The sequence below is a fragment of the Leguminivora glycinivorella genome, chromosome 15, assembly GCF_023078275.1.
Source record: "Leguminivora glycinivorella isolate SPB_JAAS2020 chromosome 15, LegGlyc_1.1, whole genome shotgun sequence".
Taxonomy (NCBI): domain Eukaryota; kingdom Metazoa; phylum Arthropoda; class Insecta; order Lepidoptera; family Tortricidae; genus Leguminivora; species Leguminivora glycinivorella.
Genome location: NC_062985.1, coordinates 5530138 through 5555326, shown reverse-complemented (window position 1 = coordinate 5555326; position 25189 = coordinate 5530138). Strand labels below are relative to the sequence as shown.

General features: G+C 36.7%; 2 protein-coding genes across 2 annotated transcripts in view; one reads left to right on the top strand and one right to left on the bottom strand.

Annotated features, from left to right (window-relative positions):
* LOC125234282 (dystroglycan 1) overlaps positions 1 to 6172 on the top strand; it is a 168428-nt gene extending 162256 nt beyond the window's left edge. The window contains exons 3-6 of the mRNA XM_048140505.1: positions 941 to 1081; positions 3383 to 3545; positions 4021 to 4116; positions 5421 to 6172. Coding sequence (XP_047996462.1) covers positions 941 to 1081; positions 3383 to 3545; positions 4021 to 4116; positions 5421 to 5665 — 645 coding nt within the window. The 3' untranslated portion in view covers positions 5666 to 6172. The remainder of the gene's footprint in view (positions 1 to 940; positions 1082 to 3382; positions 3546 to 4020; positions 4117 to 5420) is intronic.
* LOC125234281 (elongation factor-like GTPase 1) overlaps positions 1 to 16198 on the bottom strand; it is a 272150-nt gene extending 255952 nt beyond the window's left edge. Inside the window, exons 1-9 of the mRNA XM_048140504.1 lie at positions 15711 to 16198; positions 13932 to 14171; positions 12989 to 13169; positions 11782 to 12649; positions 11570 to 11643; positions 10949 to 11104; positions 9082 to 9199; positions 7853 to 8574; positions 7000 to 7113 (exon numbers count right to left, since the gene is read on the bottom strand). Coding sequence (XP_047996461.1) covers positions 7000 to 7113; positions 7853 to 8574; positions 9082 to 9199; positions 10949 to 11104; positions 11570 to 11643; positions 11782 to 12649; positions 12989 to 13169; positions 13932 to 14171; positions 15711 to 16058 — 2821 coding nt within the window. The 5' untranslated portion in view covers positions 16059 to 16198. The remainder of the gene's footprint in view (positions 1 to 6999; positions 7114 to 7852; positions 8575 to 9081; positions 9200 to 10948; positions 11105 to 11569; positions 11644 to 11781; positions 12650 to 12988; positions 13170 to 13931; positions 14172 to 15710) is intronic.
* Between the last annotated feature and the right edge of the window lie 8991 nt (positions 16199 to 25189).

Here is a 25189-nt window from a genome sequence, read left to right as displayed (position 1 = left end):
AATAAATGACGCGTAAAATTCGTGGAAGCGAAAGCTTTCACAATTATAGCGAGTACAAAAATAAAATGATCAAAACAACATAACTATTTATAGACCTTCTAACAATGTCAACATAGGAAAAAACACTTTCTTTTGTTTCATCCAGTCTGTTACCGATGCCTATTAGTAAGCTATAAATAAACGGGTACACGAGGTAGTTATGTCCCTTATAGCCGTTCTCGTATTTTCTACGTACACAGTTCGCTATTTCATCTCAGTGACATTGAATCTGACAATTCTGTGCCTATTTCTGGGTTGATAAGTGACATTGTTACTCAGCGTTAATATTTCCTTGTTGAACAAGCAATGAACGGCGAATTGTCACTATCGGGCGACAATTGGGGGACACCTTACAAAGATCAACCTAGCCCAAAACTAAGCAAAGCTTGTACTATGGGTGCTAGGCGACGATATACTTACTTATATAGATAAATACATAAATAATAAATATATATTATAGGATATTCTTACACAGATTGACTGAGTCCCACGGTAAGCTCAAGAAGGCTTGTGTTGTGGGTACTCAGATAACGATACAGAGGTATATAATATACAAATACTTATATAGATAGTCAGAAACAAATATCTGTGCTCATCACACAAATAAATGCCCTAACCGGGATTCGAACCCGGGACCGCGGCTTAGCAGGCAGGGTCACTACCCGCTAGGCCAGACCGGTCGACGAATACATATACGTACTTATATACATATAAAACGTCCATGACTCATGAACAAATATCTGTGCTCATCACACAAATAGGTAAATGCCCTTACCGGGATTCGAACCCAGGACCGCAGGCAGGGTCACTTCCCGCTACGCCAAACCGGGCGTCAAAATTGTCACTATTGTGAAATAGGCTATGAAGAATACACTATAAAACAATTAAATGTGGTTTCCAGGTGTGCAATGCAGTGTACGTGCGTCTGAACTACACGCAGCCTCTCTGCGCCTGCCCAGCTCGGTACAGAGACCCGTGCTCCGCTAGTCTGAACGCAGATGACCTGCATACAACCCGGCTTACTACGGATTCTAAGAAGAAGGTGAGTACTGAACCCACCTGTTTAGTCAATTGGCTAGACTATTCAAATCAGCTTCTTTTTAAGAACTGTCAAAATGATTTTCTAATATGGAATTACTATGAAATACTGAAAAATTCATTTACATGTTCTCTTTGATATTAAGTAAATTTTAAAACAGAACTGCTGTCCAATTTTTATTCTATTTTTGTGGTGCTTTATTTCGTGCACTGCATAAAATATTTTATTTTAAGTATAGGAAACTAGCCTATTGGGACTATATAGGGAACTTGGATAGAAGTGAAAAAACATGGATAGAAGTAATTTATTAAACCCAATTTCTATTTTATAAGTCGGAGAGAAAGATATAAAGTAAATCAGTTGACCATGACGTCACTAGCACAATTTATATTAATTCCATATTAGCAAATCTTTCAAATTCACGAAGCGCTTTGCTTCTTCTTTTCTTATGCGCACTGCCAAGGAGTGGAATTCCTTGCCGGCCTTGAATTCATTTCCGAGCTCATATAACCCGGCAACCTTCAAATCAAGAGTGACCAGGCATCTTCTGGGCGAGCTCACTCCATCGTAGGCCACGTCTTTGCCTTTGGCTAGTCTGTGGTCAAGAGTAAGCCCATTTATAATAAAAAAAAAATCGTTTTGACAGTTCTTGAAAAAAGCTGATTTGAATAGAAGGCAAGTAGTCTATTATGCTAGGTGTACTAGGTATAATTCAGCAGCTATGGTCTTGATCTTCCAAACCCACAAAAGGACGTGCGACATATTTTATTTGCATATAAAATACCTCGACGGTAATAATGTACAGCAAAATAATGGTAGGCAATGAAATAGGAATTAAAAGTAAATAATAATAAATAAATAAATATCTTTATTGTATATAAAAGGGCAAGTTACATAATAACTATACTAGGGATTTGTACAAAGATGTCGGCTTGTAGTGGTTAAACTTTGACCCCTAAACTAGGTTAGTACCTGGTCCTGGGCCTTAGGGGCTAGAGTTCTTCCATTTTTATATTGAAGTCAGTCGAAAAGTATGTCAATTACTCAGAATTGTTTGTAGCCGAATGCACAAACGCTCACGAAACGCTCGTAGATATCTATCTCTATCTCTCTTGCGTATTGGCGCGACAGAGCCAGACTACCTTTCGCGGCGTTTCGTTTTGCGTCGTATAAATGCCATTCGGCTACGGGGCCTGTTCTAAAGAAATTTGATAAAGATGGACTCACTGGAATTAACATATTTAACAAATAATAATAAATAAATATTACAGGATATTCTTACACAGATTAACTGAGCCCCACGGTAAGCTTAAGATAAGAAGGCTTGTATTGTGGGTACTCAGACAACGATATACATAATATACAAATATTATTATTTATAGAAAACGTATATATTCATAGAAAACGTACATGACTCAGGAACAAATATATGTGCTCATCACACAAATAAATGCCCTTAACGGGATTCGAACCCAGGACCGCTGCTCAGCAGGCAGGGTCACTACCGACTGAGCCAAACCGGTCGTCAAATAATTCCTATCTGATTCCATTATCGTGGTATTTGATGTTAACACATTGAGTGTCAGAACAAGCTACGCGCTACGACCGTAGCCGATAAAATGTGAAATGGCTGAGCGTCTTCCAAATTAAATCCCGAATATCTAATTTCACCAGATCTGGACGTGTTTGGGCTCATTCTTCTCAGAATCACGAGCTGATTCGATCCCGACAATAAAAAAATGTCTTCTATTTTTTTCCCTTTAACGTCACGATTTTAGTATGAACTTACTACGAGCGTGACGTATTGGAAACTCGAATTTTGTATGAAAATTTAAGACACATTTTTTAATCGTCGGGATTGAATCAGCTCGTAATTCTGAGAAGAATAAGCCCAAACACGTCCAGATCTGGTGAAATGCGATATTTAATTTGGAAAACGCCCGGCTATGTAACGTACCTACAGCATGTGAGCGTTTAAAGGAGCCTTCGAATTTTAGAAGGATAATACGGGAATAAGACAAGTCAATGTGTCCATTCGTCTGATTTAACCCAAAAACCTAAAGTCCTTTAAAAATCTTACGGGCTGGACAGAAAACACCATAGCCGATCATTTGCACTAAATACGTTCACCCTTACGCTGACAGTGCACCGCCTGTCGATGTACTGTCACTGAAAATACATAATATATATTACGGGTATGTCCTGTAGTTTGGCTGTCGACGTAGTTTACAAACTGTTTACAAAAACATGTTTGACATCTATTTATTGTATGCCATTTTAAGTCAAGTTTTCTTAACTTTTCAGTACGCAAACAAGGCGGTGACCTTAGTGAAAACGTGCGAAGCCGTCTCCGAGATGCGAGAATGCCGGGCCCCTCGAGACTGGTCGCTTTTGGCCCTGCAGAACATAAGGACCGGCAAATCGCACTATTTAGTCATCTGCCGGTGTCCAGAGAACCATATACTTGGTAAGTTTCTTTGACAAGATTTGCAATAGCGATTTATTTCGTTTTGATACTTATCTATGAGCAAGCACATGTGTAGGCCTAGCACATGATTGCAACGAGAGTATGTCGCCGCGAGATAGATTAACCGTCCTTATGTCATTAATACAGTAAGAAGAATACGTGTGATTTATCTCGCGGCGACATACTCTCGCGGCAATCATGTGCAGATACGAAATTTAAATTAGATCTCAGGCTTTCAGCCGACTTTGGTATGTGGCATACCTATAGTACCTATAATTATTGATGGTCATAATTGTTGTGAGATTTGCCTGTAGGCCCGCCCCACCCGAAACTATCTTTAGAGTTTTAGAATTAGAACGTAGGTACCTACCAGTTTAACGGCACAACATTCATTTATTTTTCTGAGACTATGGTTTAGGGTTCCCGACAAAACGCGTTGATGTTTTGGCACTAACTGTATGTTTTCTCTTTGTAGAAGGACCAATGTCCCACGATCAGCCCACCTACGCGTCAGTGCCCGGCATCAGGGTGTATGGAATGATGTGCGTGCGACACAACCCGGTTTACCATGGTAATTTATCAACATCTATGTATAACTCAAATTAGACGTTTTGAGCCACTCCAATTTTGACGAGATGAATTTTTGGTTTTTTGTTACTAAAGTCTGGAAAAATGTCGACTGAAATGTGTGAAAAGTTGAAAACGTACGATCCAATATTCCGTGACGAAAGTCATGAAATTTAGAAATGGTCGGAGATAAAAATAAATGTCTTTTTTACTGCCTTTAGCAGTATCTTAGATGCAATTCTAGTTTTGTCACGCCAATTTTGTTGAATAGGCACTATTGGTTTCTGGCGTAATTATTTAGTTTTAAAATTCCGCAACATTTTAAGTAACTTTTTTATGTCTTTCCCATCACAGAGCCCGGAAAATCCATAGCAAAACAAAAAACTGTCGCAATCAAACTAGGGTGAGAAACATTTTTTTATCGATATCGAGTAAGTTTTGTCTAAAAAAAATCATACCGATATGTTTAGGTACGTACGTTATTTTATAATCATTCACGCCAAACGCAAAACAAGTAGTAAGTAAGGGTTTGTTTTATATGTGTTATTATTTCATCTAAAATACAACGTAACCTATATTATCAACGTTACTTATATTTCTGCATATTAAGTAAGTAATAACCCTTTCCTTTTAGCTTGGCCGTAGTCGGGTGACAAAGAGGTAATCAACCTCATTGTAAATTTATAATAGACACTGCAGAAAATTAATATTCCATGAGACATTGAATGTCATTATTGTCATTTCATTGCGTATGACAGTGATAAAATATAGGTTACGTTGTATTTTAGATGAAATAATAACACATATAAAACAAACCCTTAACTTACTACTTGTTTTGCGTTTGGCGTGAATAATTATAAAATAACGTACGTACTTAAACATATCGGTATGATTTTTTTTAGACAAAACTTACTCGATATCGATAAAAAAATGTTTCTCACCCTAGTTTGACTGCGACAGTCTTTTGTTTTGCTATGGATTTTCCGGGCTCTGCCCATCACGGAACAATGGCGTTTCGGACCTTTGGGAGGCATGAGCGGAGCTGAAACCAACAAGTAGAAAGAGGTCTTTTTGACACATTAGTGAAATCCTAGGGGTACAAAGAGCCCGCCACATCTAGCGTCTCGAGAGCGTAGCGTCGGGCCAACTGTATGGAAAAAGACGCCGCGTCGACGTTGCGCCGAGCGACGTCAGGCTTTGCCATGGCCCAACGCTACGCTCGCGAGACGCTAGATGGAGGGCAGGGGGAGGGGGCTTAAGCGGCCTTTCCGAAATTGTGTTTTAAAGTTCAATTTATTTTACTTCCAGGGTTCACCGCAAACCGATTCGCCGCCGTACAGAGCACCACTAGCGCGTACAAAGTGGACTACTCGCAACCACACGCGTACCCCGACAAGCCAGTGTACAACCGCTATCAGTCACCCAGCTACCTGACCCCCAACTACTACAACAGGAGGTCCCGAGTCTCGAGACTCAGGAGAAGCGTCGACTACCCCCCCTTCCCATGGTACAAAGTCAGAGAACTAGCCCGATCATTACACTGGATCGATTAGGATAATTTAATCTTTAAAAAAAAGTATGTTGGGTTCACCCAGGCCCTTATAATCGTTGCCTCCTTGAATTCAACGAAAACTTTGAAAAAACGCTTCCCCGTAATGTAGTCACAGATTCCCATTCTAAACGCTCGTTTAGTCTGATGAAAACACTGCCTACTTAATACTCAACTGAATTTATTAGTTTTAACACTGAGACTCTGTAACCAGTATACCTAATTTATTTATTTCAGTTATTTTAGCAGTACCTATGTAACTTATTTATGGCAAGATATAAAATGTTTGTTTGCCAGAAACATAGAGATAACCATGACTATAATAAGATTAGTTTAAATGGTAAAACAGGAGATGATTGCCCCACCATCACACTAATACAAGGTGATATTGAATAAAATTATGTGTAAAAATCTGAATTTTAAATCCTAAAAACTTTGCGAAGTAATAAATTAATTTTACCATTTTTAGACAACATATTTTATGTTATAATACTGTTCTGTCTAACACTGTAATTAATCAATGTAAAAAAGGAAAATTGTTCAAAACACACCTAATATTATCATATTGATTAGATGATCGAAGAGTAGGAAAGCGGTAGAATTTAAAGATTAACTGCTAGAGATTCCTCAAAGGGATAAGTTCGCATTTGTACTTCACATTTAAATGTATGCTATTTTTTAATGTGTTTTGTACAATAAAGAGTTACTACTACTACTACTAATAAAAAGTAATAAATAAATTCAGATTTTCACATAATTATCAAAATATGCCTTTAATTAAAATGTTCTTACACAAAATGATGTGATAATCAATTTCAGATATTTTTTGTGTAACGTCAATGCATTTATAGTTATTTAGGATTTTTAGTATTAGTATTTACATTATTTATTTAAGAAAACCATACTTAGAAAGTTCAGATGTAAATAGTAGCTTTAATGAAATAAATGTAATTACGAAGATTAAATTTAAACTGAGAGTAATGTATTTGTTTCCTTATCATTCCTGAAACACAATTTCCTATTATTATATTTTTGACATAAGGTACAATACAATTATTATGGCGCCATTGGAGAAAAGTTTCAAGATACTTAGCAAAGGTTAAAACGCCTATATTTAAAAATAAAACTTTTGAAAAAACCCCCGATCGCGACATAGTTGACCGATTTTCATGAAACATGGCTAAGAACACTCCCGGCTAACCCAGCTTTCAGACCAAAAAAACTGAATCTAAATCGGTTCATCCGTTCGGGAGCTACGATGCCACCTGTTTGCCTCCGACGTGGTGTAAACAAAATATATATAGGTATAACCGAAGTAATGCATCTGAAAGCACTTACCTAATACTTTCTGGTCGACGACGATGTCACAGGAGTACATGGCTGCCATCAGACGTTGAGGTTGCACTTGGAACGCCTTTCTGCACCCGTCTTTTACCGCTGACATGATTTGACCTGACAAAATGAAACATAAAATCAGGTATAGGGAACTTTATATAAAATATTAGATAATTATAAGAAACACATGGACAGAAGATATTTTTAAATCCAATTTCTATTTAATAAATCCGGTAGAAATATATAAAGTAACTGAGTTGACCGTGACGTCACTCAATTCGATTTCACATAAATTCCATATTAGCAAGTCGTTCAAATTCGTTTTGACAGTTCTTAAAAAGAAGCTGATTTGGCTAGGAGGCAAGTAGCCTATTATTTAAGTACTAGCTTTTGCCCGCGGCTTCGCTTGTGTTAAATTTAAAAACTGCGGAATGCTCCATACAAACTTCCACCCCATATTTTAGGGAAGTTGAGAGAAAGTAGCCTATGTCACTCTCAATCCCTTTAACTATTTCCACTTAAAAAATCACGTCATTCGTCGGTTGTGCCGTGAAAAACGGACAAACAAACAGACACACATACTTATAATTATCCCATTTATAATATTAGTATCGATTTAGTTAAGTCAACTGAAAAATCATGCTCATGGCCGACAACGGCACCTAGGCAGGCCCTATCGAACTCCAACGTACTAAATGCCAGCCATGTTTTTTCCAAAAATTTAATGGTGCTAGATCGACCAACTACAAACTGCGCCTGAACATTGCTGTAATAACACTAAGGGTTAATACCCTGAATTATACATGTATGATTTGAAAATGTGTCGATGATATAAATGAACAATAAAAATTCTTACCTGAAAGTGGTCCGAAAGTGTGTCCAACATCATCAGCCACACTTTTATCCAAACTCCATTCTTCAACACAAAAAGCAACCCCCATCATAGGCTCCTCACACAATGGACCAGCCAAACTCGCCAGTTGGAATCCATTCACAAAACTGCTCTCATACTCGAACCGAGGATCTTCTTTCAATTCATTCTTGTGGTACAAGAATTTAGTATTGTAATCCGATGTTTGATTAAGGAGGAGGTTTGGTCCGCAATTCCTTGGGCCCACAGACCAGATTTGCTCAGCCACGTTGATCCATTCTGGTCCCAATTTTGAGCTAATATTTTTCAGTTTGTCTATAAATGTTTCTATAAGTTTTAACATACGATCTGACAGCTCGTGAGTGCCGTTTAGATTTAAGTTTTCTAATTTATTTTCGATGTTTTCGTTCTTCGTTGAACCTTGCAACGATTTGATATGCTGTGATATGGCTTTAAGTAAGTCTGTAGATTTGTCTAGTAGGGCTGTTATTTCGTTGGGTAGAGGTCTGGCCCTAATCTTTATCCTACTTTGTTTATTATTAGTCAGCACAGTGATCACCGGGTCTACATCGGTATCGTTTCCCTTGTCTATGTTTTGGGAATCTATTTCTTCGTTGGCCATGTCTATTTTGGGTGGTTCAATAATGGTTTCTCTGAAGGGCACGATGGGTTCTGATACTGTTATTGGTATTTTTGCGTAGTCGTTTCTGAAAAGTAAATAGTCCTATAGCCCGTGTTTGTTTGTGAGACGGATTATACTTCACAGTAGGTAAGTAATAAATGGGTTTCCAAGAGTGCGTACTGTGAAGCGGATCTCAGGGAATTTATCGGAACTTAATAGGCGAAAACAGATGGCGTCAGTGTATAACAATTTCAATATTGTCCTTTCAAAGCCAAGAAACGTACGTAAACGTTATGGCGGTCGCTGCTAAAGTAACTTTAACATGAATAACTTTCAAGTAAGGTTTATTGTGTTTATGAAGTCATCATCATCATCATTTCAGTCATTAATCGCCCACTGCTGAGCATAGGCCTCCCTTCGTGTACGCCACTTATCCCGGTCCTAGGCTAATCTCATCCAGAAGTGCCCCGCAGTTTTTCGAATGTCGTCCACCCAACGAGCCAAAGGATGTCCGGCGCGGTTTATGACATAAGTGTTCAAAAGTTTGATAAAAGTTGTAGAAATGGTTATGATAGTAAAATCAGCCACTTACTTCAAGTCTTCTAAACACCTCTCCAGATGGACTTCACCAGCGGTGACTATGACGTGTTCTCCTGTCTCTTGCAGCAAAACTTGGACGCACGAGTCTGACTGATTTAGCAGTTTCAACCCTGAAAAAAAATACATATAATGATTTGGTTCTCCTATATACATGCTCCTATGTAATTGTATATGTATGTATATATTTGTTACCATGTGTATACAAAATTTGCATTTAATTCTTTTAGTGTTTGTACATTTTTAAATTGGTTACTCATCGTTAATTCGCTTCTACTCATTTCCTCAAAGGTTGACTGGAAGAGATCCCATTAAGGGATAAGTTCGCCTACATTGTATATTACTGACTCTGTAACTGTGTCTCTTTTGTTTCCTTTATGTACAATAAAGCTTATACATACATACATACATTAAATACATACCAACCTAAATTATATTAATTAGGTACCTAGTCTAAGTCAAGTGAGTTTCATGAAATATTATAGTACCATTGAACTGATGTCATAATGCACACTGCAGGTGGCTACAGAGACTATTAATTAAATGTTAATTTAATCTAAGTCATCAGCGATAAAAGCCCGTGTATGCTCGTGTAGGTTATGAAAATGAAATGAAAATGAAAATGAAATATTTATTTTTCAAGTAGGCATATTACAATGCGCATATGAACGTCAAATAAAGCTACGCCGGCTCTAACCCTACGCCTCAGCCTCGAGAAGATTTCAGTCCCCCCTCAGTTGGGAGGGGGGTATCCACTATGGGACCGGCAAGAAACTCGGCGGGCAACTTCTTTTCAAAACATTACATCTTATAATTAACATGCATTAAATAACAACATACAATTTAACATGCAAAAGTAGTCATCAAAGAATATGAACAGACTAGGTACTCTATGGAAATCAATTTCAATAAATTATATTATTGCTTAATAATACGTCGTTCTTCTTCAGAGAAAACATATCAAATTGTCATAGAAGAAAAGATAATATGAATCTCAATATCATTAAATATGTAATTTACCTACACAACATAAAATATTTGATGTGCTTTCTTATCTGAACTGTGTCCTCTATACATAATACAATTATTTTAATTGCTATTCGTTTTTTGTAGTTTCTGGTTCGGGCCATGCATGTTTGTCTGTCAAATAGTCCTCGACTCTGTAATAAGCCTTTAACATCAATGATTTTTTTAAGTAGTTCTTAAGAGCTGGGAGGGGTAATCTCAAAGCAGTGTCAGGTAACTTATTATAAAAATGAATGCATTGCCCAACAAATGACTTCTGTACTTTACGGACACGAAACTTCTTTATGGCAAGCTTATTTTTGTTTCTAGTGTTATAATTATGGATATCAGAATTCTTAGTGAAACAGTCTAAATTCTTAACAACATAAATTATACTATCATAAATGTATTGGGAAGCTACAGTTAAGATATTAATTTCTTTGAAGAGTTCTCTTACTGATTCACGTGTTCCTAAGTTGTAAATAGAACGAATGGCTCTCTTTTGTAATACAAAGATAGTCTGTATGTCAGCTGCTTTGCCCCAAACCAGAATACCGTATGACATTACACTGTGAAAATAACTATGATACACTAGGCGAGCTGTCTCAACATTAGTCAGTTGCCTGATTCTCCTAACGGCGTATGCGGCTGAACTTAATTTGCTTGCTAGTTAAGTGTATTTAGCCAGGATTTTTCCTCTGGTTATTCTGTCATCGTTACCTGCGAAACCATTGCGGACTTACGGCCTTAGCCAAGAATACTTTGGGAACCAATTACGACAATAGTCGCATCCGGCTACAACCCAAAAAAAACATAAACCACAATGTGCCGATCAAAGGGTTAAACTTACAACTTACCTTTAACCAACTGCGGGAGCTGCGAAGGATTCGCAGGTTCCAAGGCCACCCTCAGTATGGGAACAGCAGCGGATTGTAGCTCGCTGAACGCTGGGCAAGCGACTGTAGTGCTCAGGGTCGCGGTTTTAAGGACATGCTCTTCTAGACCACCGATTCCTAGAAAATAATGAGTGTAAGAAAGAGTAGACACAAATATGTAGTAAGAACAAAAAAATACTTCCACTACCACACAAAAAAATGGCGCACTATGTCAGAAATCGGTCGTAATTTATAACCGTCCGCTTGTACCCGTTTGGCGGGTTCTCCAGCATCTAAGCAACGTTCAAGAGTGCCCACCGGTTGCGAAAGTGTTATGGTACGAAGTCTTTTGTACATTGACGTGCCTTTCCTATCTCTATTGCACCATGTCCTCCATTATTATATGTATTGCTGTCTCGTCTGTGGTGCAGTGTGGCTAATGCCACTGGGCGAGAGAGACAGTAATATAATTAATTAATTAGGGACATGCAAAAGTTTATTTCCTTTTTATGTGCGAACAGATGCCGAGCATCCTTCGTTTTTACTTAAATATAAAAATATTTAAAAACAAAGATTACATCTATGCATTATTAAAAATCTTACCAACAATGTTACCAGCAACTGCTTCATCAATTTCTTCTAATTCTCTTCCCATCAAAATATACAAGGATTTAATCCTGAAAAAACAAACATGATATAAAAAACATACAAATGGGAAATATGTAAATGTACAATTTTATTTTCACATAATTTGCTTACTATGTTTGTCATAATAATTATATGCTAATAATCAGCGTTTTTATGTTAGTACTTACTCTGTGCATGTGATATGTTCATCACTCTTCAGGTCTTTCAATTTCTTATTAGGGTCTACTACATAGTCTTTTATGTTAAGTATTCTGGACGGGTCATGTTTTGGTCCTAAAACATACACTTTATCTCCTTTTCTTAATCTACCGCTAAATACCCTAGCGAATGCTATAAATGCAAGTTGATTTTCTTCTTTTTCATCTTCATACTTTTTTTCATCAGTATTTTCATTTTTTTGTTCTTCTGTCATAGGTATTGCTTCTGAATTTACCTCATTCAATTTCATCTGCTCTCTCATCTGTCTGGCTCTTTCTCTCCTTAGAGCCATTTCTTCAGCAGTCAAAGCCTTTGGCTTATTTTCCGGAAGCACACTTTTGTCTACGCTAAACATTTTAGAAATGTACACTATAACAGGTCTTCCAGAGCTACTGTCACACGCTAAGAAATCGTTTCTTAGCTCTTGCGTTTGAGGATGCAAAGACTCGAAGTCAAAGATTTTAGTGCACATGAGTTTTTCAACTTTTTCTAGGCCAATTTGTTTAGGGGAGGGTAGCTTTGTACAAACCATATTTAATACAGTTTGAGACAAGGGCAGCCACTGCATCATTAGTGACTGTAGTTGAATTCTACTGTCTGTGTGCCTCAGATCTCTTGTAGTAAGTTTGATACCAAGTTTCTCACAGATAACTGGTACTTTTTCCTTTTCGTTTCTCATGACAATAGTTTCATAAACATTCCATAAGTTGTCTAGCACTACTTGGACAAAAAGCGGCTTTTTCGCCTTTTCTTGAGCTCCCTTCATGAACCGTTTTGTTTTTGAATTCAAGTAGAAATCACCCCATAAAACTTTTCTGAGTATTTCTTCTTTCACACCTAAAGAAAAATGGAGATTAACACAACAGTTATTTATTATTTAAGATTTAAACCAATTTTTTTATTTATACATTAGCATTAGGGTTCATATTTTATAAGGTTTTAGTATAAGTGTTTTTATTGTTTTAATGTGTTATTACATGTTTTAATAAATAATAATTTTCTTTATTATTTATTTTAAGTCTACTTTAAATATGTATTTTCAGGTTTAATTATCCTTGATGAAGATATTCCGTCTATATTTGAAAACATGTTCAGACTGTTCAGAAGCCCTAACTAAATTGAGTAGCAAAAAAGTAACAGTCACTGTTTTAATCCTCTAAAATACAAAGCACTTACCTAATTTTTCAGAGAAAAGTCGAGCAAATGTATGGACAGTGAATCCCCAACCGTCAATAGCACTTGCAAATACAACATTGCCTTGTTCCGGAGAAAAGAATAGATTAGAATCATCGGCGTCCTCTAAAGCAGAGGTCCAATCATAAAAATTATTGTCTTCCTTGGGTTTTTCTTTTGTTTCCTAAAATCAAAATGGTCACATTACAAAGTTACAGAAACGACCACCACACAAAATCACAATATTTGAAAATATGCATGAACCTGCTGCTAAAATAAGCACTTTTATAGAAATGAAATTAAATAATACTTGCATTTTTAAAATAGTAGCAGAAAATAAAAATTTGTAGGTACATACAATTTCTACCCAAAGGTTGTCTGGTAGAGATCGCTCTTTAGCGATAAAACCACCTGTTGTCTGCCTCTATTTATAATCATGTGTTTTGTCTCCACTGTATCTTTTGCTGAAGTGTGCCAATATTTGCTGAAGTGTGCAAGTATTCTATCTATCTATCTATTTCTACTAACATTTTTTTTAATGTTTTAAATCTTTATTGTTTATGACCATGTCAACTGTTATGTTATTTCTAAATGTTGAAAGTAAGATTTAGTCTTACAGTGATAGCTAGGTTTGTGCGACTTAAATCAAATGACTGAAATCAGGCAAACATTACAAAATATTATGCAAATAAAGAAGACTTTATTCAAGAGTTACTTATATTGCTTTTCAAATGTGCACCCATAGATTGAGCCACACTGAGATACAGTTGCTAGGAACTATTTTTATAGAAAAATCCTCATCCGTAAAAAGAAACACCCCATGGTTCATATGTTACATTCCAAATTATCGCTCTAAGCTTTGATACACATATTTATTTAATAAAAAATACCAAATAAGAAACTAATTAGACACAAATCAAAAATATGACTTAAATAGTTATCTTACCTGCTTATCAATCTTAGTTTCCTCATTTGCCAACACTTCACTCGCAAACAGCTCTCCCATAACCGCATTAACCTGCTCCATGACCTGTGTGAGATGCACATATGCATCCAGAGGAGTCATCTGCATTTCTAGTATAAGTCGGTCAATTTTGTTGAGAACTAGCACAGCTTGGATGTTTTCCGAATAAGTCTGCTTCAGTGCTAGCCTGGTTTGTGGGCATACTCCTTCTACTACGTCCACCTGAAAGTAAAATTTTTAGTATTCAATGCAATGGACAATTTTAACCCTTAATTTGGCAGAGACTCTGGTGACATAAATTTTCCGATTTTACTTAATATATTGAATAACAGGTGTTTTTAAAGCGTCCGAAAAATATTTAAAAAAATCTAGATTTATTAGTTTTGGAAAAAAAATATGTCCGCCACAGCGGACTCTGCCAAATATTGGGATAAATTAATATGTCCGCTGAGGCGGACACTGCCAAACATACGGTCATTTAAAATAAACAAGTATTTCTTAACATATATTTATTTTAAAAATTAACAAATATAATAATTTTGTATGAAAATCAAACTGACACATATTTATAGTCAAATATCATTATTTTAACTTTTTCCGACTTTTTGGCCAGGTTGCACAGGCCGTGATCACGACAGACTGATGTGACAGTGATGTCCCAGCAAAATGTCGTCGAAGATGTAAACAACACAAAACTACCCGAAATTAATTATATCAATGTTTGGGGCAGACAAAGAAATTATAAATTTTGATCTACCCGGTTTTCTTTAATGTTTATTGCCCCTCGCGCGACATGTAACATTCACAATATCCGCGCACTACGTATACCTAAAAGTGCCAAAATTTTAACTGCTTGGTCCAGCACCACACGCTGTTGGATTAAATAAAAAATCTAAGCATAAAAGCAGGCCACCAAAACAAGAAAATCAAAATAATAAACAAAACAATATAATAATTTGTTACAACACGTGTCACCGCAACATTGGCATAGTCCGCCACGGCGGACAAATCGTATTTAGTATATATTTGGCACTGTCCGGTGCGGCGGACAACTTGTTTAGATGATGATTATGAGTATTAGAAATTGAGAAATAAATTGAAAACATAACCACTTGCAACTATTATGTAATATATTTTATTATTTATACAACAGAAATACCCTGTTCTTACAAAAGCCAAAAGAAAAACGCATAAATATTTTGCTAAAAACAGTTGACTTCTGATGCGGTGCCATCTTGACGAGTAACTGTCAAACGAGTGTTGACAGTGGTCAAATAGTATTTTTATACAAAGCATGTATCATAAAAGAGTCTCTTTCCATATCTTAAATTAAATAAAATTATACCTAAAAAGCGAAATATTTTTTTTTATCACCTGTCCGTCCCACCGGACTTTGCCAAATTAAGGGTTAACTATAAACTACTACTATACTATTTTTTTTTAGAAATGGACAATAATGTAATTAATAAATTATTTAATTACTTTCGGAAATTGTGTTGACATAGCCACAGAATATTGTAAAAAATTCACACTTTGCCAATAATGATACAAATTGTATAAGAATATATCCAAACCGAATAAGTCTGTAAAATTGGGATTTCAATTTGACATTTATTCAATTTAAAATCTCTTTTTAGTAAGTTGGGTTGCTTGAGCCATGTTGAAATGAATGATTGTTTATAATTTCAATAGTAATTCACAAATCAGTCAGTACAAGAAGCAATGAATTTCTAATGTATTGTTTTTAAGAATTTTACTTACAACAACAATAGCTCCGTCACAAAGTCTCACAGCTGTGGACACTTCACTAGAGAAATCAACGTGCCCAGGTGAATCTATGAGGTTCACGAGGTATTCCTGCTTCTGCACAGCGTGATACAAAGCAATACTGCTGCTCTTCATAGTTATACCACGTTCCTGCTCATCGGGCCGGCTGTCCATGTAACGAAGCTTTCCCGACATTCTCTGCGATATGATACCATTGCTGGATATCAAGGAATCCGCCAGAGTTGTTTTCCCATGGTCCACGTGCGCCACGATGCAAATATTTCGAATATTCACAGGTGTGTTTTGAAGTTCTAAAAGTTTCGACCCGTCTACCAACCGCATCTTGCAGATATTAATCGAGATTGTTCACAATATTGTTCAAGTTGTTGTGACACACTTACACTGTTATTTTTAAGTGAAAATTGTATTGATAACGTGTTAAAATGTAAGATAAAGTTGCACAATGTTGACCAAGGACTAAAACATTCACGCGCATTTGACTTGCCAAATCTGACTTTGACATTGACAGTGACGTTCGGAAACGTTCATAAATTTTATTATTTCAAATGATAGAGCTATAGCGACGAATTTATTTGTATAATATTTTAGATTAGTAAAAGTTTTGTGTTGTAAGTGTTGTAACCTTTTTACAATTTACATAATTATATAAGAAACTAAGACTAAACTTTAGTCTAAATTTAGTACTTGGATTTAATTTAGTATTTAGTTAAGTTTTTTTTGTACCTACTTGCTAATTTGTTAATTCGTTTCTGTGGCAATAAAGAAATTTCAATTTCAATTTATGGAAGTAATTTTGATCGAATTGAAGTCGAGTAATTTTGACAGCAATACGTTGTGAATGTTGAAATTGTTCAAAATATTTGCGCGGTGATTTTCTTGTGATTATAACTGTGGTTCGTGTTATGAAGTGTTTCCGATGTGTATCCGTGGATTTAATGAGCGATTGCAGAATTTGGTTAGTTTTACTAGTTTGAAGTCGAAGCCTCATAATATTGGTCTTAGGGCCCGGTTTAGTGGAACTAAAGTCGTTATCTTTTTAAAGATTCTCCCACCTCCCGTATTCATCATATGCTCAGGATGCTTAAAATTACAAAACGGGTTGAGCTTTGTACCTACGTTTGGCGGTCTAGCAAGAGTTGCGATGCGTTTTCAAGTACGAATCCATACCTGAAGGCATAGCTCATATAAGTAAAGGCTAAAGGCGAGCTTGATATACGAATTTATGAAGACACGACTATTAGCTTTGCGTTAATTGAAAAAAAGAATGTAAGTAGGTATAACTTTACGGGTGTAGCACAGGTAATCAAGCACGTCATCTTTTTGTTCATTAGCAAAGTAACGTTTTTGGTTCATATAGGTAGTTTGATGGGTTTTATAAAATAACACTTGATTCTATTCATTTCATTGTCTTCCTCCAAAAGCCCCGCGAAAGTTGCGAACATTTTCTGCTTTAGTTGAACGGCAGCTGTACAAGTCACCCATGAAGCAATAACTTCGCTTACATAGGGGAACTTTAAGCGTCAATTCCTTTAACTTCCTACTTTACGAGTCGCGAGTATTACCTACGGTGTTCTCTCTCTCATAGTTTTCCCAGCGGTTAGAACGCTACAACTGAGTGGCATTACACAATCTGGTTCCTGTACAAGTGTACACCATCGGCATCAGTCATGATGGGCAATTTCAGGTGATCCCGATCGTGTGGAGGGCCTAATGAGCTGCAGTGGCGGCAGTGGCCCAAGCGTCATTATAGCGGGTTTCGGTCAAAGTGCCCATGATTGTGAGTGTGCCCACACCGGAATCTAAGCCCATTCGTTTGTGGACCGTCACTAATGCCGATATGGTGTAGAGGAGCCATTACTTAGGTATTAATTGTGTACCTATGCACATAAGCGCAAATTAGCGCTGTTTACTGACACGTTCATCTTTGAATGAACAATACCTAGATGTTCTTAGAACGTTTTAAAAAATCATACTTTCCAAGTTGCACGACCAAAGCAGGTATCTAATTAATCTAAAAATCTTTCATTGAGTAAAATTAGTAAGAAAAAAGCTCTACGTATCATCATTTATTTCAACCAAATACTAAACAAAAATGTTTATTTTAATTATAAATATAAAAGCCTTATAATAAGTTGTGAGAATGTTATTTCCAATTTGTGAAACGTAATGAAATACCTCGATTTTTGTTTTAACTACAAAAGGCCGATGTAAATTACTTGTAAATTTAAAAATATTTGAAAGACTTGAAATAATAACACTAACCAACTATGTTAGTTATGTAAGTTGAGGCACTCTGTCTGCAGACTTTAATTAAAAACTGTTTTTCTTAATTATGCTTTCGCCCTAGTTTATGACTTTCCTTTGGATCGTTGTAAGTATTCATAAGATCGAGCAATTAAGGCAAGCTACTTGGAAATTTATGATGAGTTTCGGGACTAAGTGAATCTAGAGTTCCAAAGCATTGAAACTGTGTGTGAGTAGTAATTAAGAATGTATGTAAATACTTGGATGTGCATTGAGGTTGTAAATTAGAATTTTCGTATATCTTACACTCATATTTTAAGAGTAAATTTTTTTCAGTTCATTGACCTAAAACAAATGGTAAAGTTTAGCTTTATGAAAAGCATAGGTTTTTTAAATTAATATTATTAAGTACCTAGTTTTTTTTTGGAAACATTATCGACGAGCTAGACATAATTATAATTTTTCTTTACCTATCTACTCGTATTATTTTTCGCTAATACGTAATTATTTAAATGTTGGCTCAATGCACTAATGCGGTTAATACAATATTAAACTAAATACACACACGCACCACTCTGGAGAACATACTCATGCTCAATAGTGTTAATAAGGTGGCATTAGCGCTCTATTTCCTACTTAAAAATGTGTTCCCATCTGTTTCGCCTGAGCACCCTCTAAAGTATAATTGTTGTGACAAGCAAAGAGCCTTAAACTGGTTCAGAATCACCGCTTAAAAAGACAGATGGAGTATTACCGCGCAGCACATTTCGCTTCCTTATACCCAACTTTACTGCACAAGTGCAGGGTCTCCCGTGTATTTCTGACTTGCTGAGAGTAAACGAGTTGATAGTTTCTGCCGAACCAGTGTGAGGCTACCTTTATGTTTATGAAGTGGAAACTAAGAGTAATGAGTGAATGAATAATCAACCTATTTCAGTGGTCATACAGAGCGGATAATAGATGTGGGTTACATTACACCTCAGTTTTCCTTGTGCCCAACTTTACTGCAAGGCTGCAGAGTCTCTATGGTGTATTTCTGACCTCCTGGGTGTAGACGAGTTGATTGTTATAAGAACCAGTGTAAGGATGCTTTTCTGAACGAAGATTAGAGGAATCAACCAATTGTAGTGATATGACCCTAGTATAGACTGCTATAAATATTTCTCTCATTGGAATCATGTTATATGAGTAGTAGTACCTAATCGGTCAGCCTTTTAAAATTTGATTTTATCTCCGGCAGATGGTGATTCATCCTTCAAAATTGGGCAGTAGTCTGCAATGATAACTAAGGTACATGGTTCCATAAAATATCATTCTAATCGTCAAGAATGGAGTGCTCAGGTACGGAAGATCGCTTTTACAGGCTCACCTATCTATAGAAGTTAAGTTGCTGTTTATCAAAGACAGAAGTTAAAATGTCAGAATTAAAATAACCATTACTCGGTAAGCAACAGCAATGTAGTCTGCAGTAATGTACCACCTCGACACCACTGGCTTCCGCTTTTGCGGAGTTGCAGTTTGCCCCCAAGCAGTATTGCGGAAAATGGCGCTATATTTAATTTAAGAACATTTTTACATGTACAATCACGCCTGTATCCCATAAAGGGGTAGTCAGAGCACATGAAACAACTCAAGCTTCAGTGGCAAATAGGGGGTTGCAACAGAACGAAAATTGTGACGTATTCATATTATACATAGATATATTTGCGGGCCTAGCCGAAGTGACAGTCATTCACGCTCCGCAGCGTATAGTAGTTAATTTAATCTCTCTGTCGTTCTTCCGTATTAGGGCGACGCAGCTTCAAAGATGCAAGATTTCCAAGAGGCCCAGATCAAGTTATTGTAAAGATTATGAGAACAATTTGCACATTTGCACACTTAGAGAAAATACAACCAGTTTTCATGTTCGTTCAACAAGTTTTTTGGTTAAAATAGCGCCTACGTGCTCTTTGGTTCAAACAACAAGCTACTTGTCATTTGAATCGGCAATATATTTGAATCAACAAGTCGGTTTTATAAAAACAACCTGACACATATTGTTTTAAACATACGTTTGGCTGATTCAAACGGATAAACCGCAACAAGTCGAACTTGTTAAATTCACAATGCAAATTTCTCTCAGTGCACGGAAAACATGTAGATGTACAGTAAATAACTTCTCGAGTAGCTTACGTGAAACCTTATTTGAATTGAAGTAAGAAAACAAATTCAATTTTCTAGCATCTTTGCCATTCAAATGTGATAGGCGCTTGTGTTGCTTATGTTGCCAGTGGTTGGATGGTAATATGGGATGATTGAGTTTAGGATTTAAATGAAAAAGTATTATTATAATATGAAATATCTTAGTACTAAACTAGGCTTTTGTGTAATGTATCGTTCAAATATGAATAAGTAATATCTATACGTCTGCATCCCTTTGTTTTCCTGAAAAACCTTATAAGTTAAAACAGTTTGAAACTTAATAGTCAGGTGTCTTAAAAATATCAATTTTCAGTTTATGAAATCGGCCCACATTTACGCAGCTTGAAACGTATCTGTGAAACCATAGAAAAAAAAAGATTGTTGTTGCCTTTTACCCCCGTATTTAATATCAACAATCAAGGTAATAAGTTGGAAGGTTTCAAGTTGTTTTAATAATATAATTTCAACATATTCAAAACAAAGTAATTTTGGTGATAGTAGGAAAAATACTAATAGGCTAATGGTGCTCCCACACTGGTCATCTTCATCCTCCTTGCATTAGCCACGGCTCATGGGAGCTTTGACAACTAACCCGAAGATTTGGCGAATGCACTAGTTTTAGGAAAGCGACTGCCAGCTGATCTTCCAAGCCGAAGGATAACTAGGCCTTATTGGGATTAGACCGGTTTCTTCACGATGTTTTCCTTGACCGAAAAGCGACAGGCAAATATCAAATTTAATAACATTTCGCACGTAATAAGCACGTAAAAACTCATTGGTACGAGCCGCGGTTCGAACCCGCGACCTCCGGATAAAGTCGCACGAGCTACCACCGCTAGGCCACCAGCGCTTATAAATGCCCCATCCGGGCCCAGGATCGAGTAGCGTGGAGAGACTGGAGAGCATTGGTGAAGAGTGTCCGCAGTCGTCACGTCCATCAGCCATGAGGTTACGACGAAGAAGAAGAAGGAAACATAATAATAGTTATTTGTTATACAAGGGGGCAAAGTTGTATTTTAACGCCGAGTGTGGAATTGAAAAACGAGCAAGTGAAAGAATTCTATACCTAGTTGAACCACGAGTGAAGCGAGTGGTTCGAGAATAGAATCCTGAACTTAGCGAGTTTTTCAATACACGAGAAGTAAAATACATTTGCACCCGTGTGTAACACAAAACTTTTCACCTCACTATAGCGAGGAAACTACAGCGCAAAAAATGCGTTTATCACTGCTTCCAGTGGTTCCACAGGTGGTAAATCATCTTCATTACTAGATTCACCTACTTTTATCAATTTTAAGGCAGTTAATTTGACTATATTCAAGGTCAAATTACTTTACCCACTAGTGGATAAAATGTGTTTTTACCCGCTCGCATTAAAGGATAAAACACGTGTTTCCGAGCTAGTGAGGGGAAAAATTATAAACGTAAGTAACAAGACCTCCATAAATCATCCATAATATAAAATTAAAATTTTGAAAAATAGTGGTCCCGAATTCCCGATTTCCACCAAACATATAGCTAAGAACACTTCCGACTAATTCAGTTTTCAATCAAAGAAAACTAAATTTAAATCGGTTCGGGAGCTACGATGCCACACACAGACGAACCTATATAACACCCTGTCGTTTTTGCGTCGGGAGTTAAAAATGACCGGCCCTGGTATGATATATAATGTTCATACTTGACCGTTTGCAAAAACGTATAAGCTGTCTCAATACCTACTGAGAAGTTCAGAAATCAATCGAAAAACTGATTGAAACCGAGCATTCAATCACTTACTTCCAGTTCTCGATCAAAGTACATGCATCAATAAAAAAGGAGCCAGACAGACAGTCAACAACCTTGAATTGAAGTAAGTACCTAATACGTAGGTAGCCGTAAACATACAGTAATATCAGGGGCGGCTCACTCCGCGATACTATTGCCGCGCCACAAGTAGGTACCTACATGCTGGCGGCCGCGAGTTCGCGGCCTAATCAGGGGTGGCGCGCGTTCTCACGGAACGCACGTTCGCACTTTCTATTGTTACTTTACGTCGAGAGTTTTTTTTTAAAGGAGGAATGCGATGTCCGATTATGTATGACTAATAATGCTTAGTTAAATAAACATCATGAATAAAATAGGACAGTATTACACAGATCTACTATCGATTAAGTCCCACGGAAAAGTTCAATAAGGCTTGTGATGTTGGGACTTAAACAAAAATATATAAATACTGTATATGTACATACCTAGGAAGTACCCAAGACTTGAATAATATAACATTTTATCTGAGTATTAAATCGTTTTAATCCATAGGCAACCCCCTATCGTCCGACGCTGCGCACGTGCGACTCGTTTCTTTGTTAGAATTTTGTAGGCATTTAAAAGGCGGCATTTCGTGAACATCAAAACAGTGGGCCTTCTGTACTTGTACTATTATATATTCTGTGGTAATATCTCAATGTTAACGCTAATGAAAATTACCCTTTGACGATATTTCAGTATCTTAATTTAATTTTCAGTTTCCAAATTTTAACTAAAACTTATTTTATACGAATAAATTTACCTATAAATAGAAACTAAAACTAATAAGTACGAGTAATTAACTCCCCAAAATTAAAACCCACAGATTTCATATGATAATACCATAGATCAAGCAAACGTTAGATACGTTTGCTTGATCTATGGTAGTAGCTTAGCGTGTCAAATTAACTCGGTAAAATCCACTGAGTTGTCCGTCTTTATCCGGCAGCTTGCAGCTTTCGGGCGTCAATTTTTGTAAGCTAAAGTCAACGAAACATAAAAAATGTCTCGTTACGTGATATTAAATTGCAACAACCCAAAAATTATGAACACCTAAGGGCCTGAGACATATTTAAAATCACAGGCATGTAACAACTTCAGTACAAAATCTGACACGCTCGGCCCTATACAAATATATGAACTTGTTTCTTCTATGTAAAATCTAATTCTGCGGTAATATCTAAGTATACAATTTAACGGCATATCTAAAAGTAAAAAGGCCCTTGAGGCATTGCACCGAGGATGTTGGCGACATTTCTTTGCTGTTTCTCAATGATCGTAGTGCGCTAGTGCGGTAGAAATATGATTTCCCAATGACATCGTTTTATTTTTATGACATTATCATTTCAGGTAGATAATGATAACCTTTTCTGTTTTCACTTGACATATGAAATTTCCTAATAATTTAGCGAAATTCATATAATAATCAGTCTATTTGCTGCATCCCGACCAATAAAAAAAGTTCAACTGCAGTTTTCGAAATGAAAATCCGATTCTAGTCACAGTCATGTTTTTGCCACGGCTAGTGCACTGCGCTTAGCACATGCAACTGAATTTCATTCGATTATATACCTCTTTCGCATGTAGTAAAGACTGATTTCAGACTAGTTTCCAATATGGTGGTTATACTGCAGAGCGGACCAACTCAGTGGCGTTAGAATTCCCTGCGGCTCAATCCTCACGCTACAGATAGCTTATTTCTAGACTGGGCATTATGACAACTCAAGTTCATAAGTCGAAACTATGCACAAATGGTATTTAACTCTTTGATCGCCAAGAACGCCTAAAGGCGTCGTGCCCACGATGCCAGCAACGCCTAAATTTGCTATGGCGGACGCTGTCAAAGCGATTGTCCTGAGAAATAAAAAATATTTTCGTTATTTACTGGAGGCAAAACGTTCAAATTGTTCAAAAGGTAAGATCGTCGGGTTTTAAGCAAAAGTCACTAGGTAATTACAATGAAAATATTGAACAAATTCAAACTCAGTTTAATAGTATTTCGGTTGACAAAGGGCCAACCAACAAGATGATTTCGTTCAACAGGACGAGATGGTTTCACTCGCGAAAACGCGTGTTTTAATACTATGAAAGATCAAAATCAGCTCTTTCAACTTCACGACCTTCTTGTGCCCGCTGAAATAACGTGAAATGTATTGACTTCTTTTGAATGCAACTTGCAAGTGCTCGCTTAACGTTGTGACTAAATAGCAAAAGCGGCATCTATTGGTGGTAGTCTACGCCCCGTTCCGAATGTTCGAACAATGGTTCCCTAACGTAGAATTGTGTGAAATATTGTCAATCTCGATTTTTTCGATTCGAGGAATTCTTGAACAGTTGTCCCTGGCATAGAAAATGGGGTCACTGATGGTTTTAAACGGATTGAAATTCTGGTTAAAACTCGGATGGATGTTCTTTTATTTAGCATGTGTAAAATTGACAGGGCAAAGTAAAAAAACCGGGATTGCATGTGCTTTCAAAAACTTCAAAAAATGTTGCCTAACCTAATGAAATTTTTTATGTTACCCTGACAGGCAAGTATGGTCGCGCGATAAATGATAAAACATCAGGTCGTCCCTATCGAACTTACAAATAGTGCGATAGGGACGGCCTGATGTTTTATCATTTATCGCGCGACCTTGCTTGCCTCAAGTGGTAATTATGTATAAGCCGACGTCATCATTTCATCGAAGTTTGACCTTTAAGTACTGTGAAAATTGTTGCAAACTTATCGTGGGTTGATTTTATCTGTCATTGACTTATGTATTTATGGGAAAGGGATAAAACACAATAGGCGAGGGCGAGACGATAAAAAAAAACTAACTAGTCCGTCAGTTAGATTATCAAATAATTTTAGACACACATTTTTTCTTTTTTCTGATGGAAATGACGACAGTACAGTGCGTTGAAGTTTCGCGTGACGTCACGCCTAGGCACAATTTTTGCTTTGAGTGCCGTCACAAGCCCTCACTCCGGAACTTTGATGCCATTTTTGTATTTTTTCGTTAATTAGAAAAAGCGAAAAATATGTGTTCAGTATTTTTGGACGATCTAACTGACGGACTAAACAGAATGCCATTTTTTTATGTAGTCGTCATCCGTATTTGACTAATTAATCAGGACCGTAAGTTTTTTATGACTTTTACTTTGTTATACTTTAATAAAGGTGTTCAATGTACGTAACCCAAGTTCGCAACACAAGTTTGTGGGCAAAACAGATTTATTCCAGACTTCGACTTCGTAAC